Source organism: Juglans regia, chromosome 8 (genome assembly GCF_001411555.2).
Source record: "Juglans regia cultivar Chandler chromosome 8, Walnut 2.0, whole genome shotgun sequence".
In the NCBI taxonomy this organism is placed as follows: domain Eukaryota; kingdom Viridiplantae; phylum Streptophyta; class Magnoliopsida; order Fagales; family Juglandaceae; genus Juglans; species Juglans regia.
Window position 1 is genome coordinate 6,198,723 of NC_049908.1, and position 12,201 is coordinate 6,210,923.

A 12,201-nucleotide genomic window follows, 5' to 3' on the forward strand; every position below is an offset into this window, starting at 1 on the left:
TTCTGTACGGAATTTGAAACAACATGTGATACGTCTTATTCAATCTGCAACAGAACTAAAAACTCTCTCTCTCTCTCTCTCTCGAAGTGAATATAACCACAAAGGAAAAAGCTGTTTTGCCATGTTACCGTTCTAATTGATCGCTTGAAATTTTTATTTATTTATTTAATGATTAAAAAAGTGATTTTAAGTATATTAATATATATATTTTTATTTTTTAAAATTATTTAAATATATTAAAAAAATATGAATAAAAAATAAAAATAAAAAATTGTAAAACACAAAATCGGTAAACAATAAGCGGTGCAAGCGACAGAGTAGAACCGCTCTATCCCACTTGTAATGTGTACGTAGGAGGGGGGGTAGGTTGGATATGTGAATTTATGAGAGATAGTGGGTTGGGTGGGCCTCTAGCCGATCAAAGGTTTTGTTTCACAAACGCACGGATGAGAATGCCTGCCTGCCTGATAACTGCAAATCGCATGCTACTCCGTGGTATCAGAGATTCAGAACCACAAAAAATAGGACACGGATCGAAGTGTCATCAAAAGGAACGAGTTCCAAGTTGCCAAATGGAGATAATAATAATAATTGGGAACAAAGAACAGAACGCCTAGAAGACAAATTACACATGGGGATCTTGTATACATGTCGTTGCTACTTATGACTTTGGTTTTTTGTGCCTTTCTTTTACCATTTATAATCTGATTTAGATGAACTTGGCTTTATGTCAATTCCATGACCTATATATATATATATACATACACACACAAAAAACTTAATTTGTCATCTAAATCCATACAAGTCTTTCTACTTGTAAGTCAGTGTAGAAGAAGGAGAATACAACATCCACTTCGCTAACATAACAGGAGTTTTTTTTTTTTTTTTTTGACATCCCTAACGTAACAGGAGTTAATTTGCCATAGTGGTTTAAAATTTAAAATTTTAAGTTTTTTTTTTTTTAATATTAGATGTCGAATGTGGTTATCACTTGCAATTTGCAAATAACATTTACAAAGCATATAGACAGACACCCACAAGTCCTTAGGTATATAAAGAAACAGAAGTGGTCCACCTAATAAAAGCCCATGGCCCAAAATAACAGAATACGTCCAAAGCATGGATTACTTGTTCGTTTTGAAACTTGGAACCCATTTGACCTAAAACCTTGAGCCCACCGCTTTCGACACCGCAGCCCACCACTTCATCTCTCATTTCAACAGTAAACAAAGACCAGAAAATGGCGCTGATCCTAAACAACACATTCCTCGTGGTAAAGCCCTGCCCTTGTCCACACCTCTGTCATTAAGGCTGCTTCAAAACTTACCATAGCACTCGTTTGCTTCAGTTTTGTCGTTGAATTAACCCTTTTCTCCTTTTTTTTTTTTTTTTTTCTTTCTTTCAGGAGAGTAGTAGAGAAGTACCGGTCTGTTATGAAGTGCAGGAAGAAGGACATACTGTCATACACCCGGAGTTCCTCGAGGACGCCAAGGTGTACTGCAACGGTGCGCTAGTGATGACCACTGGCCGGACCCAGAAGGAGTACACCGTCTACGTGTGGTCCAGTAACCACCCCTTCTACGTACCTCAGCAACCGCTCCGCGCGCTCTACGACCAGGTAGAGAAGTTCAGCAAGAATTATGGAGAGCTCTCTCAGGTCATGGAGATCTCCGTGCTCAAAGGTGAGATTCTGCTCCCTACTAAGCGCAAACCCATTTCGGTTAAAGGAGGCAAGCCGCAAGAAGAAGTATATGAACAACTCGCAGTACTTCCCTTTTCGCTGTAACCTGGAGAATTGCAAAAGAAATCTCTTTTTTTTTTTTTCCCTTTCTAAATAGCATTTCCCGGCATACGAAATAGGAATTGTTTATGGTTGATACCCAATATGTACTGAGTGAATTGCATTTAATCTGTTCGTGGAAATGTATGGGTTTTGGCTACGGTGTCGAACTACATTTTAATTTTCTTGTCTTGCTGATGAATAATTGTAGTCATCTTTATTAGGGTCGTTTCCTTCCTCATCCTTACTCTCGTACAATCTGATGGTCCGTTTATGTTGTGAAACAGCTAAGAGATGGGGCATGCTGAGAATTTTAGATGAGGGTTGCTCCGTTACAATGCGGTTTCAACCTCTCATTAACTTTTGGAAAATAGCAGATTCTTTGTTCTCAAATCTGAGTTATATTCTTCAGAGAGCATGAACATGATTTTGACATGGACTTCACACTTCAAAGGCATCACTTTACCCGTTACTCAATTTGCAAATTGCTTCCTCTCTTTATAATTTGTTCTTTTAAGTAGATGCAGCTTCTGTTAGGAAAGCCTTTCTCTTTAGACATTTTGGAAATTTGGCAGGGAAGACATGAGCGGCAGTGGCAGTGGCAGTACTGGTATATATCATGCTCATGATGAGTTAACAGGGTTTTACAAGACCCTAGGATTTGTACCTGATAAGTGATAAGATCCTTGCATTACCCTAGCTAGCTCCTTTGCTGTGCCAGTCACTGTTACCGGAGATTTCACAAAACCCTGACCAATTGAGGATGCACATGTCTGCATCTCATTGTACATTCTAGGTTTATTTATTAAGAATACATTTGTGAATTATATACTTCCAAGCATGCATTTATATCCTAACATTTTTGGTTGGAGTGGAGACTGTGGAGTAGTACTCACTTCTGAAAGATGCATCGAATGATAAATCTCTTGGTGCTTTAATCAGTTGTTATATTGCCCTTGTCATTCTTATCCTTCTTTAACTTGGAAATATCTTTTTTTCGCACTCTTCATGAACCAAGGATCACCTAACTTTAATAGACATATTGATGATCAAGTTCAGCAGCAAAATATACAATCAGTTTATTATGGAACTTGAAGCTGAAGAGCAGACTTTACTGCATGAAACTTGAATCAACATTTGAAGTAACAGAAGCAAGCAAATCCTGGGAATTGGGCGTGACAAGCTCCGTGTTGTGCACGCTCCGAATTCCTGCACTGACTCCTGCGGTTTCCGGAGTTGGCGCACAGAACCCTGACCACGTTTTGCTACGCTTCTCACACAGTTTTGCTTCCACCATTGCCATCTCTGCATACCCAAACACAAGTAAGTTATCATCAGGATCTGTAAATATTCATCCCAAATAAAATCATTACAGGGTGCATCATGAAAAATCGATAGAGATGATGATGACTACCACTGGATAGAAGGAGAAGAAGTAGAAGGAAGATGAGAACATAAGATAGTAATTGGCGACCAAGCTGCTTAGCCATATCTGGTTTTGTTTTTTCTAGATAGTGAAAAGAAGGCCGGGGTCGATGAAGTACTTTTTTTTTTTTTTTTTTAAGTACTCCTTGGTCACGTAGTTAGCTGATATTTATAGCATTTTTGTGTCTAAATATCCTTCCTTTTTTCCCTGCTAGTTTCATGAGGATAATCTTCACTTCGTTTATATGAATGCCAGCAAACTTTGATAAAAATGGAAACCATAGAAGAGCTGTGTAGGTTTCATGAACTTTGTGATCCCAAGCCAGTTAAGAACCTGTATATTTCTTTGTGGGTGTTGACGCAATTTTTGCATTGTCTAAAGAGCTCCTCCTACAAAATATTGAAATACAATATACATGATATAGAGGTACTTTAGAGCCAATCAGAGTGTTGAATGTTGACAGATGTCAATGTGTGCAGTAGTACTTGAGTAACACTATCGGTGTTCACGTTTAACAGAGACCTTATTTTTTTTCTATATTAAGTATGAGTACTGCTTGGGTCTCGTTCATCAGTGATTACTGAGTGTGCTGTTGGGCTAAATTCTATTTATTTATTTATTTTATATTTTTTAAACATTTTTTTTAAAAAATATCAATATATAAATAATTATTTTCTTAACTATTAAAAAAAAAAAATACATAAACAGTTAAAATGATTGGACAAAATAAGGGGACATTCTATCGTTTTCCATTAAGATTAGTTTAGCCTTGCTTTTTCTCTAAAAAAAAGTTTGTATCGCGCCCATCATTTTATCCACCTACAAAATACCTTTTTATTTCATTAATCTAATTTTTCCATAAAAAAAGAAAAAGAAAATTATGCTTATAAACAAGAGGATCTTTGTAATATTGATTTTAAAATTTTAAAAGAATTATATAAATTGTTATGATTTCATCTGATCTGTTAGATCTATTTTATAATAAAAATAAATTTAAAATCTGATGAGTTACATCAGTTTATAAAATTAATTTTATATAATCCATTTGTAGCTAGAGTATTTTTCTATTTAATCAGGTAACTTAAAATAAAAAACTACTAATATAATATTAAAGGAAATAAAAAGATAGATAGTCGAGACAGTGATGTATAACAGAAACAAAACCAAGATGCATACATATATAAAATAATGCTTCATACAATTGTGGAGTGTGCAAGTGTCGTGCAGTTATTTTGAAAAAGAGTGGGGTTTATTATTAAAAAATTAATTTTTTTTTTCATGTGGATCCCGTATATATTCATTTTTTTCAAAATAATTATGCGGTATTTACGAACTCACGACTGCAATTATCATTTCTCTATAATAAGATAAATTAGATACAATGACTGATTCTCTTTCGAAAATTTGGTTATCTCATCCTTATGGCCTACTTCTACAACGCAGCCGCTTGCATTTTTGTTTTGTTTTTTTTTTTGGGTGGGGTTTGGGGTTTTATGTAAGATAAATTAGATAAAAAAAACTATACAAAAATATTAAAATTATAAAATGACATGATTTGATATTATAACTTTTATTATAAATTAAATGAATTAAATATATTGGCTCTTATCCCTTCACTTTCAATCTTCCTCAAGAGAACATTAATTAGTTGCAATATTGATCATACTATTAACCTAGAGCATACATCAGGGTCACTTTAGTCTTTATTTTAGAAATAGATTTTATTCTTTTATCCTATTCTTGTAACAGAAAAGATTCCCTTATCTTTGTGTATAAAAGGAACGTTTTGTTCAGACTATAATGAGATGAGAATTCAGGAATTTTGCCTATGCTAACATGGTATCAAAGATGCTCGACTAGTAGTCTCATTGATCGATGGCCACGCACTCAAGTCCTTCATCTTCCATTCTTTCATCTTTTTCTCATGTCGTCTCTATCAAGCTTTCATTAGAAAATTTTCTACTATGGAAGGTTCAAATCACAGCATACTTTAGAGGGCAAGATCTCTATGTTGATGGTTCCCTTCCAAGTCCTCCAAAATTTCTTGAACCAACCAAACCAAATCCTGAGTTTCTTTCCTGACCAGAGTTGATCAATTAGTTCATATGTTTTCTTCTTTATCAGATTCTATCTTTGACTATGTGTTATCTTCATATGCTGCACGAGCATTATGGCTCACACTAAACTCCATATTCACTTCTCACTCTCAAGCCAATGAATCTTAAGTTCATTTCCAACTTACCAATCTCTCTCATGGAGATCCGTTCATATCAGATTACTTTGGCAAAGTAAGATCACTGGAAGATACATTGGCAGCCAAGTCCTGCAAATAATTCTTCTTCTGTCGTCAATTCATGACTTCACCCAAAATTCTTCTGATCCAATAAAAACATTTCTATTATAATAATTGTCAAAAAATCTTTTGAAATTGTTATAAGCTTCGAAAAGAGGATCGTCGTAATATTATTAACTAACTAATATAGCATCCCAGAGTTCGATGATGATGATGATGCATAATTACTTAATTAATTACCCTTTTTTTTTAATTTTCTGGGACCCATCCAATTCTAAAACATCGATCCTGTTATTTCGTACTTTCAAGTATTTAATAATTTTTACTTATCACAACTAAAAATAGCCGAAGGATTATCTGCATGTAACCAATAATTATTTCTTACTGGAAGAGCGAAAGGCAGGGCTATATAATATGACGTGTATACAATGCTCAGGAGTCAGGAGACCGAACAAGGACAGAAAAAAAAGTTCAGAAACATCTACCGATGGATGGGAAGATAACAAATGGGCCAGGCTTTGCTCAGAAGTCTCGAAAGTGTGTCTTGAAAGTGTATCTCGAAAACTTTTTTTTATTTTTTATTTTTTATTTAGTAATTAAGAAAATATTTTTTAATGATGTTATAATTTTTTTATTTTTTTTAAAAAATATTTATGATGATTAAAAAGATACATGAAAAAAAAGAAAAAAAAAAAAAAAAAGATAAAATGTACTTTTCGAGACATATTCGGGATAAATTTTCAATGGATGTAGTGTTGCTCTAAAAAGATAAGTGTTACAGACGGGCAGGTTTGGATATTGTGAGTTATTATCAAAATATCTCACTATTATTTTTTATTTTATTATTATTTTATATTTATATTTTATTATTATTTAATATTATATCATTACTTTTTTTCTACTATTTGTAAAATACCTAAGATACTCTCATTACCCAAACTTTAATTGTTTATTAGGCTTCTTTTATTTTTTTACATATAAGATGAGATAAAAATTAAAAGTTAAATAAAATATTTTTAAAATATATTGTTTTAGTGTTTATTTTATTTTATAATTAAAAAAATTGAATTGTTTATTTTATTGTGTAAAAATTTAAAAAAATTATAATAATAAGATGATATGAAAATGATTATAAAAATAAAAGAGATTTAACTAATATACATGTTGAACTTGAGAAATAAAAGCCTAGTGCAATTCTTATTAAAAAAAAAAAAAAAAGGTCTGTACAGTATATTTTACCCACCTTGAGGAAGAGCAGCCAATTTCGCGTGTCTGACGGCTTCAATGTCCTTGAACAGAGGCGAGAGGTAAAGTGCGATTCATTCCTCAGAGGAAAACAACCTTTCCGGACAATTTCTTAAAAAACCAAAAACAAAAAATAGATTTTGGTACGTAGTACTGTCAGTTCAGGACTAGGGAAGGTTGCACGTGGAAATGTCCCCCTCCATTTTCCACAAACAGTTCGTGCGATTCTCAACTATACTCACAACGTACAGACTTCTTTTACTTTCTCTTACCTTACCTTACCTTACCTTACCAGACCTGATCCATGGTGTCTGTGTTTTGCTTTTTGTTTGAATCGATCAAATAAGTCTATATATGGGTTTCATCAGCCCCGGCCACGACCAAAAACACATGCGCGCTGCTGTCTTAACCCAACCATGCATCCCAATATCATATCTATTGATCTACATATGATATGTAGGGGCATTTTCTTTTCTTTCCCACTTGTCCCAAATCTCACGACATTCCCATGCAATTCCACCCAATTACTGATTGACTTGACCTATTCACCTTATAATTGGTTTCTCTTTCTCCTTCCTTAATTTGCTGCTCTTCCAATCATATTTATTTGCTTAGTATATTTGTTTTTAAAAAAATTATATCTGAAAGTTGGCTGTCTCGTTTATTTTTATAATTTATTTAATTATTATAATTTTTAATTTTAATTACAATTCATCTTATTTATTAAAAAAAAGAGACAGACATAATGTGCAAAGCATGCCCTCTATTTTATTAACAAATTAAGATTTAATTTGGTTATCTAACTCATCTCAACTCGTCATTACAATTTTTTCAAATTTTAATATAAAATATAATAAACAATTTAACTTTTTCAAATCTCAAAATAATAATAATATTAAAAAATAATATTATAATAATATTTTATCATTTCAACTCAACTCAACTCACTTTAACATCCAAACATAACCTAAAAATATTTAAGATCAAAATCACTTATAAACAATCATGTCAATACAATGGAATGTAGTTGTACACCGACTTTCAAATAAAACAACTCATATTTTAAATGATTTTACGTACGTGTCTTGCTTAAAATGATAATTATTTTAACCCAAACAATGGACAGTTGAAATTACAAAGTTATGATTCCGATTGAATTCACACTATAAGAATCCGAACAAACGCGATACGTATAATTAACGAAATAATAGAAAAATAAAAATGCCACGTTGGTGCAGCCGCTTGGTGTCCGTTTTCCTTCTGTCTGCACTCTGCAGTCAGCGCAACTATAGACGCTTCTTACCCACGCACGCTTGCTCTTCGTAGTACGGTCGCGGTTCACTCCATGTGCATCCTTTCCCTGCCCCCACCTCAGAATTCCATATACAAAATTTTTTTCTTTTTTTAAAAAAAAATATATATATACATATAAAATTTTAATAGAAATTTTCATTTTGAAAGAGGAATTCTACATCGCTTACATAAAATTATTTTTAGAATAATACTAGTTGTTTCGAAGATCGGTTTCGATACAATTTTTTTTATTTAATAATTAAAAAAATATTTTTTAATAATATTGTGAATTTTTTTAAAAACATATTTAGAAGTATAAAAAAAGGAATGAAAAAAAAAATTAAAATGGCTTTATGGGAGAATTCTCTTATTTTTATGTAATTAAACTAAATTTTTTTTAATTGCAAGAGTAATCAGGGGATGAATTATTCAGAGCTTCTATAAAAAGGGGCAGCAGATCTCTACCCATGCCTTCAGTATTTCCTCTCTACATGCATTCAGAAACCATCCCAATTCCCATTAGCTTGCATATAGGAAGTGTGTGTGTATATATATATATATATATATATATATATATATATATATATATATATATATATATATATATATCAGGGCTATCCCTCCTCGACTCTCCTTTTCCATGAACCCCTTGTTTTCCCTCACTTTCTTTCAGTTTCTCCCACTCTGTTTTCTCCTGGAAATCTTTCCTCTTCCATACCTCCATAATCCTCGCGCTTCCCTCCAAACAGAAAGCCCACAAAATCATATATAGCTCTTCCTCTTTATAAATACATACCTGAAAAGCCTTTAATCACTTTCCTTTATATTCTCCCAAGCCCTTCTTTTTGTTCGTGAAATTATATATATTACTTAAACTTTTGGTTTTCTTTCATTCTCTAAATAAATGGCCTTGTTCGAAATTGACGTCGTCAAGGTTGAGAAAGCCAAAGCCATGAGAAGGTATAATCGGCGGCGAACGGTCAAGTGGATTGTCGAACTTTGTGCTGCTCTGTTTGTGCTTTCGCTGTCCCCCGCTTGGCTTCCGGGCGCCGCAGAAACAGCATGTGAGTTTTTCCGGCGATTCATCGCCGTCTTTGATTGCACTTTCTACGTCTTCATTCTCATCATGGCGATTATTTTCATCCTCTACGCTTTCTCCGGCGAAAATGGGGCCAGGACCGATATCCACGACGACTTCCTCAGATACAACAAGCCTAGCAGTAAGTTAGCCGCCGGTAACGAGCTACCGGTGCAGCCGGAGACATACTCTTCACCAGCAGAGACCTTCCATGACAAACACATCGTGTTCTGGGACATTGTGAACTCTCCGGCTCACGATGACGGTACAGTTTCTTCAATCACCGAGCGTACGGCCTCTCCATTTCCGCTAGATAGAGTTGCTGCAGTCACTAAGAAGGCTTTGAGGGAAAAGCGTAACCGGAGAGCTAGGTCCGAGAAGCTCGAGCTACGTATTCTAGAGACGACTAGACGAGAGTTACGGCGAACAGAGACGGGGATATGCCAGGAATTGGTGAGGTCCGGGGAAGAACGGGCGAGGAGATCGTCCTCGTACCCGCCGGAAGAATTGAGCATCGAGGAATTCAACCGTATGGTAGAGGCCTACATTGTCGATAAAAAGGAAGCTCAGAGAGAAGAGTACAAGGAAGAACGGAGAAAAGAATCATCATTGGCCCTCACTACGCAGAACTGAGCCTCGATCGAACACCAAAAAGAGAAAAAAAGCATGAAGAAAATAATAGGGGATTATGGATATTACTCACTCTTAGGAACCGGATCATGTACCAATTTTCTTACTCCAGTTCTCGATCGAGTACTCATTACTTTGCATGTCAAAGAGGATTTATGGATTGTTGATAATATTTAATGCGTGCTTATCTTGATGGTAAACTGAGATTAATTTGGACATTTATGTTGTTTGATCCGTTTTATACGATGTTTGGCTTCCTAATCTGGGTGTCCCCCATAGGAGAAAGTTGAAACCCCAGAGAATGGGTTGCAGGGGACCAGAGGCAATACGCTCTTATCGATTAAACTCCGCCAGTTTCATTGCGTTTTCTTTTAGTTTTGTTTTTTTGTGGGCCTTCTTTTAATTTTTAGGGAACTTTATTTTTTACGAATCAAATCCTGATCTTGATGATGGAGGAATTAAGGAGGGGGATTGAATTGACAATGGAGATTCAACGTACGGATTCTAATTTCTTTGTGGTGATATTGATGATTATATGTTGCGCGCTGTCTGTCTGCTTTTCCACTTCATTTTTTTTAAAATACTCAATCGAAGTATATAAAAATAATTTCATAAATTAATGTAGATTAATATGATTCGACATATCATAAAATTATTTTTATTGTAAAATAGATCTAACAGATTAAATAAAATCATATTAATTTATAAAATTACTTTTGTATAATTCGTTTACAGATGTAACAATAATTTTTTGATATATATGTATAATTAAAATTTTGATGCTGAAATTGACGTCAAACCAAATCCCCAAATGTCCCCAGGTAGAAGAAGATTGTGTATTTATGACCCCTACCATCAGTTTGAGATTTTCCCAATTTTTTTTTTTGCATGACAAATCTGGGTTGATTCTATTGTATTTTATCGTATGTGCTTGAAAGCTGGGACAATTTCCCTTTTGTTAAGGGGTGGAGATCATCAATTAGTTTAATCAAGTAATTTTATATATATATATATTACCTAATCTTGTGCGTTTTAAAAGATAGCTTGAGATCATCTCCTTTAGTGTTTTTGTTTACTGCATAGTGATCTCTTTATACCCTCATGAGATGTGTAGCCCAGCAGTTGTGTTCCTTTTGTAACTTTTGTTAAAAAAAAGAGAGAAAAATCCTTGATGATCTTCATGTTGACCGATTCTCACACATTTAAATTATTTTTGACCGATTCTTGCTCATGAAGACGTTCATGAGTGGGAGTCTATCATCTTAAGAGTCCTTTAAGTGGTCCAACACTCCTCCATCAGTTTAAATTGATCCCATGAAAATAGGATCACGTGGGACACGTAAAACCCGAAATTTGATGGGAATTTCGGCTATAAATACATGTGTTTGGTCCCCAAACTCACTCACTCAATTCCCTTCGGTAATACACCATCTAAATAGAGTAGAGAAGAGTTTGGAAGAGCCAAACACAGTGAAAACCGAAACTTTTTCAGTGAATTGCATCAATGGCTGGAGGTAAGATTTCTTGGCATTAAACCCTTTAATTCTCGTTTCTAAAGTGTTATTCCGCATTAGAGAATTTTATTTAAGTCTAACAGTTGGTATCAGAGCATTAAAATCCTCTGTCTTGATGTTTAAATACAAAAACCCGAGTTCCTCTGTTTTTTGGCCGTGAATTGAAAATTTTTTTTGGGTTTTGATTTTGGACGTTTTTAATTTGAAAGAAGTTTAGAAATCATATAGAAATATTTTTTCTAAGCTTTCTGTGATTAAAAACATCATTTTTGACGTGAAAAAACACTGTAAAACGCGAAAATCGCGCTGCGTCTGGAGGTAGAAGACGACGCGAACGACATGTCGTTTTCAGGCTTGTTGAAAACGACATGTCGTTTTGGCAGCTTATGTTTCATTCGGTTCTGCTAAACGACAGGTCGTTTTCAACTTTGATGAAAACGACATGTCGTTTAGCATTAGGTTCTCTACTCCCGTATACCGCTAAACGACACGTCGTTTTCAATTTAATGAAAACGACATGTCGTTTTACTTCGGAGCCGTTCAAGTGTAATGACAAAAACGACACGTCGTTTTTCAATTGATGAAAACGACATGTCGTTTTATTCGGTAGTCGTTTATCAAGCCTGAAGGTAAACGACATGTCGTTTTGAGTTTCAGTAAAACGACATGTCGTTTAGAGGCTGTCTGTGTTTTAAGAAATGGGCAAAACGACACGTCGTTTTTTCATTCTAGAAAAACGACATGTCGTTTACTTGGTGCAAAAAAAAAAAAAAAAGTAAATTTTTTTTTTTCCCATTTTTAAATGGGTTGAATAGTGGGTTTTTGGGTTTATGCCCATTGTGCTTATAATTTTTTATTTTTATTTTTAATTATATGCATTGAGGATATTTGTTTATTATGCTCATATTTAGTTTGCATAAATTGATTAATTTTTGCTTTTTA

General features: G+C 34.1%; 2 protein-coding genes and 1 pseudogene across 2 annotated transcripts; 2 read left to right on the forward strand and 1 right to left on the reverse strand.

Moving 5' to 3' along the window:
- Positions 1-1,212: 1,212 nt before the first annotated feature.
- Positions 1,213-2,703, forward strand: LOC109011843 (50S ribosomal protein L31, chloroplastic-like). Its single transcript, XM_018993184.2, has 2 exons — positions 1,213-1,273; positions 1,406-2,703. Exons 1-2 carry the CDS (start codon positions 1,241-1,243, stop codon positions 1,784-1,786), a joined length of 414 nt encoding a protein of 137 aa, XP_018848729.2. The 5' UTR covers positions 1,213-1,240; the 3' UTR covers positions 1,787-2,703.
- A 6-nt stretch (positions 2,704-2,709) lies between these two features.
- Positions 2,710-3,449, reverse strand: LOC109011844 (annotated as a pseudogene).
- Positions 3,450-8,941: 5,492 nt separating this feature from the next.
- LOC109011837 lies at positions 8,942-9,748 on the forward strand. The gene has a single exon (XM_018993178.2). It carries the CDS (start codon positions 8,942-8,944, stop codon positions 9,746-9,748), a length of 807 nt encoding a protein of 268 aa, XP_018848723.2.
- The last annotated feature ends 2,453 nt before the right edge of the window (positions 9,749-12,201 follow it).

Bases quoted from the DNA above. Each gene is read 5' to 3' on its own strand.
- LOC109011843 (XM_018993184.2), top strand. From the start codon at position 1,241: ATGGCGCTGATCCTAAACAACACATTCCTCGTG. The intron at 1,274-1,405 runs GTAAAGCCCTGC...TCTTTCTTTCAG, and splicing joins TAAACAACACATTCCTCGTG to GAGAGTAGTAGAGAAGTACC.
- LOC109011837 (XM_018993178.2), top strand. From the start codon at position 8,942: ATGGCCTTGTTCGAAATTGACGTCGTCAAGGTTGAGAAAGCCAAAGCC.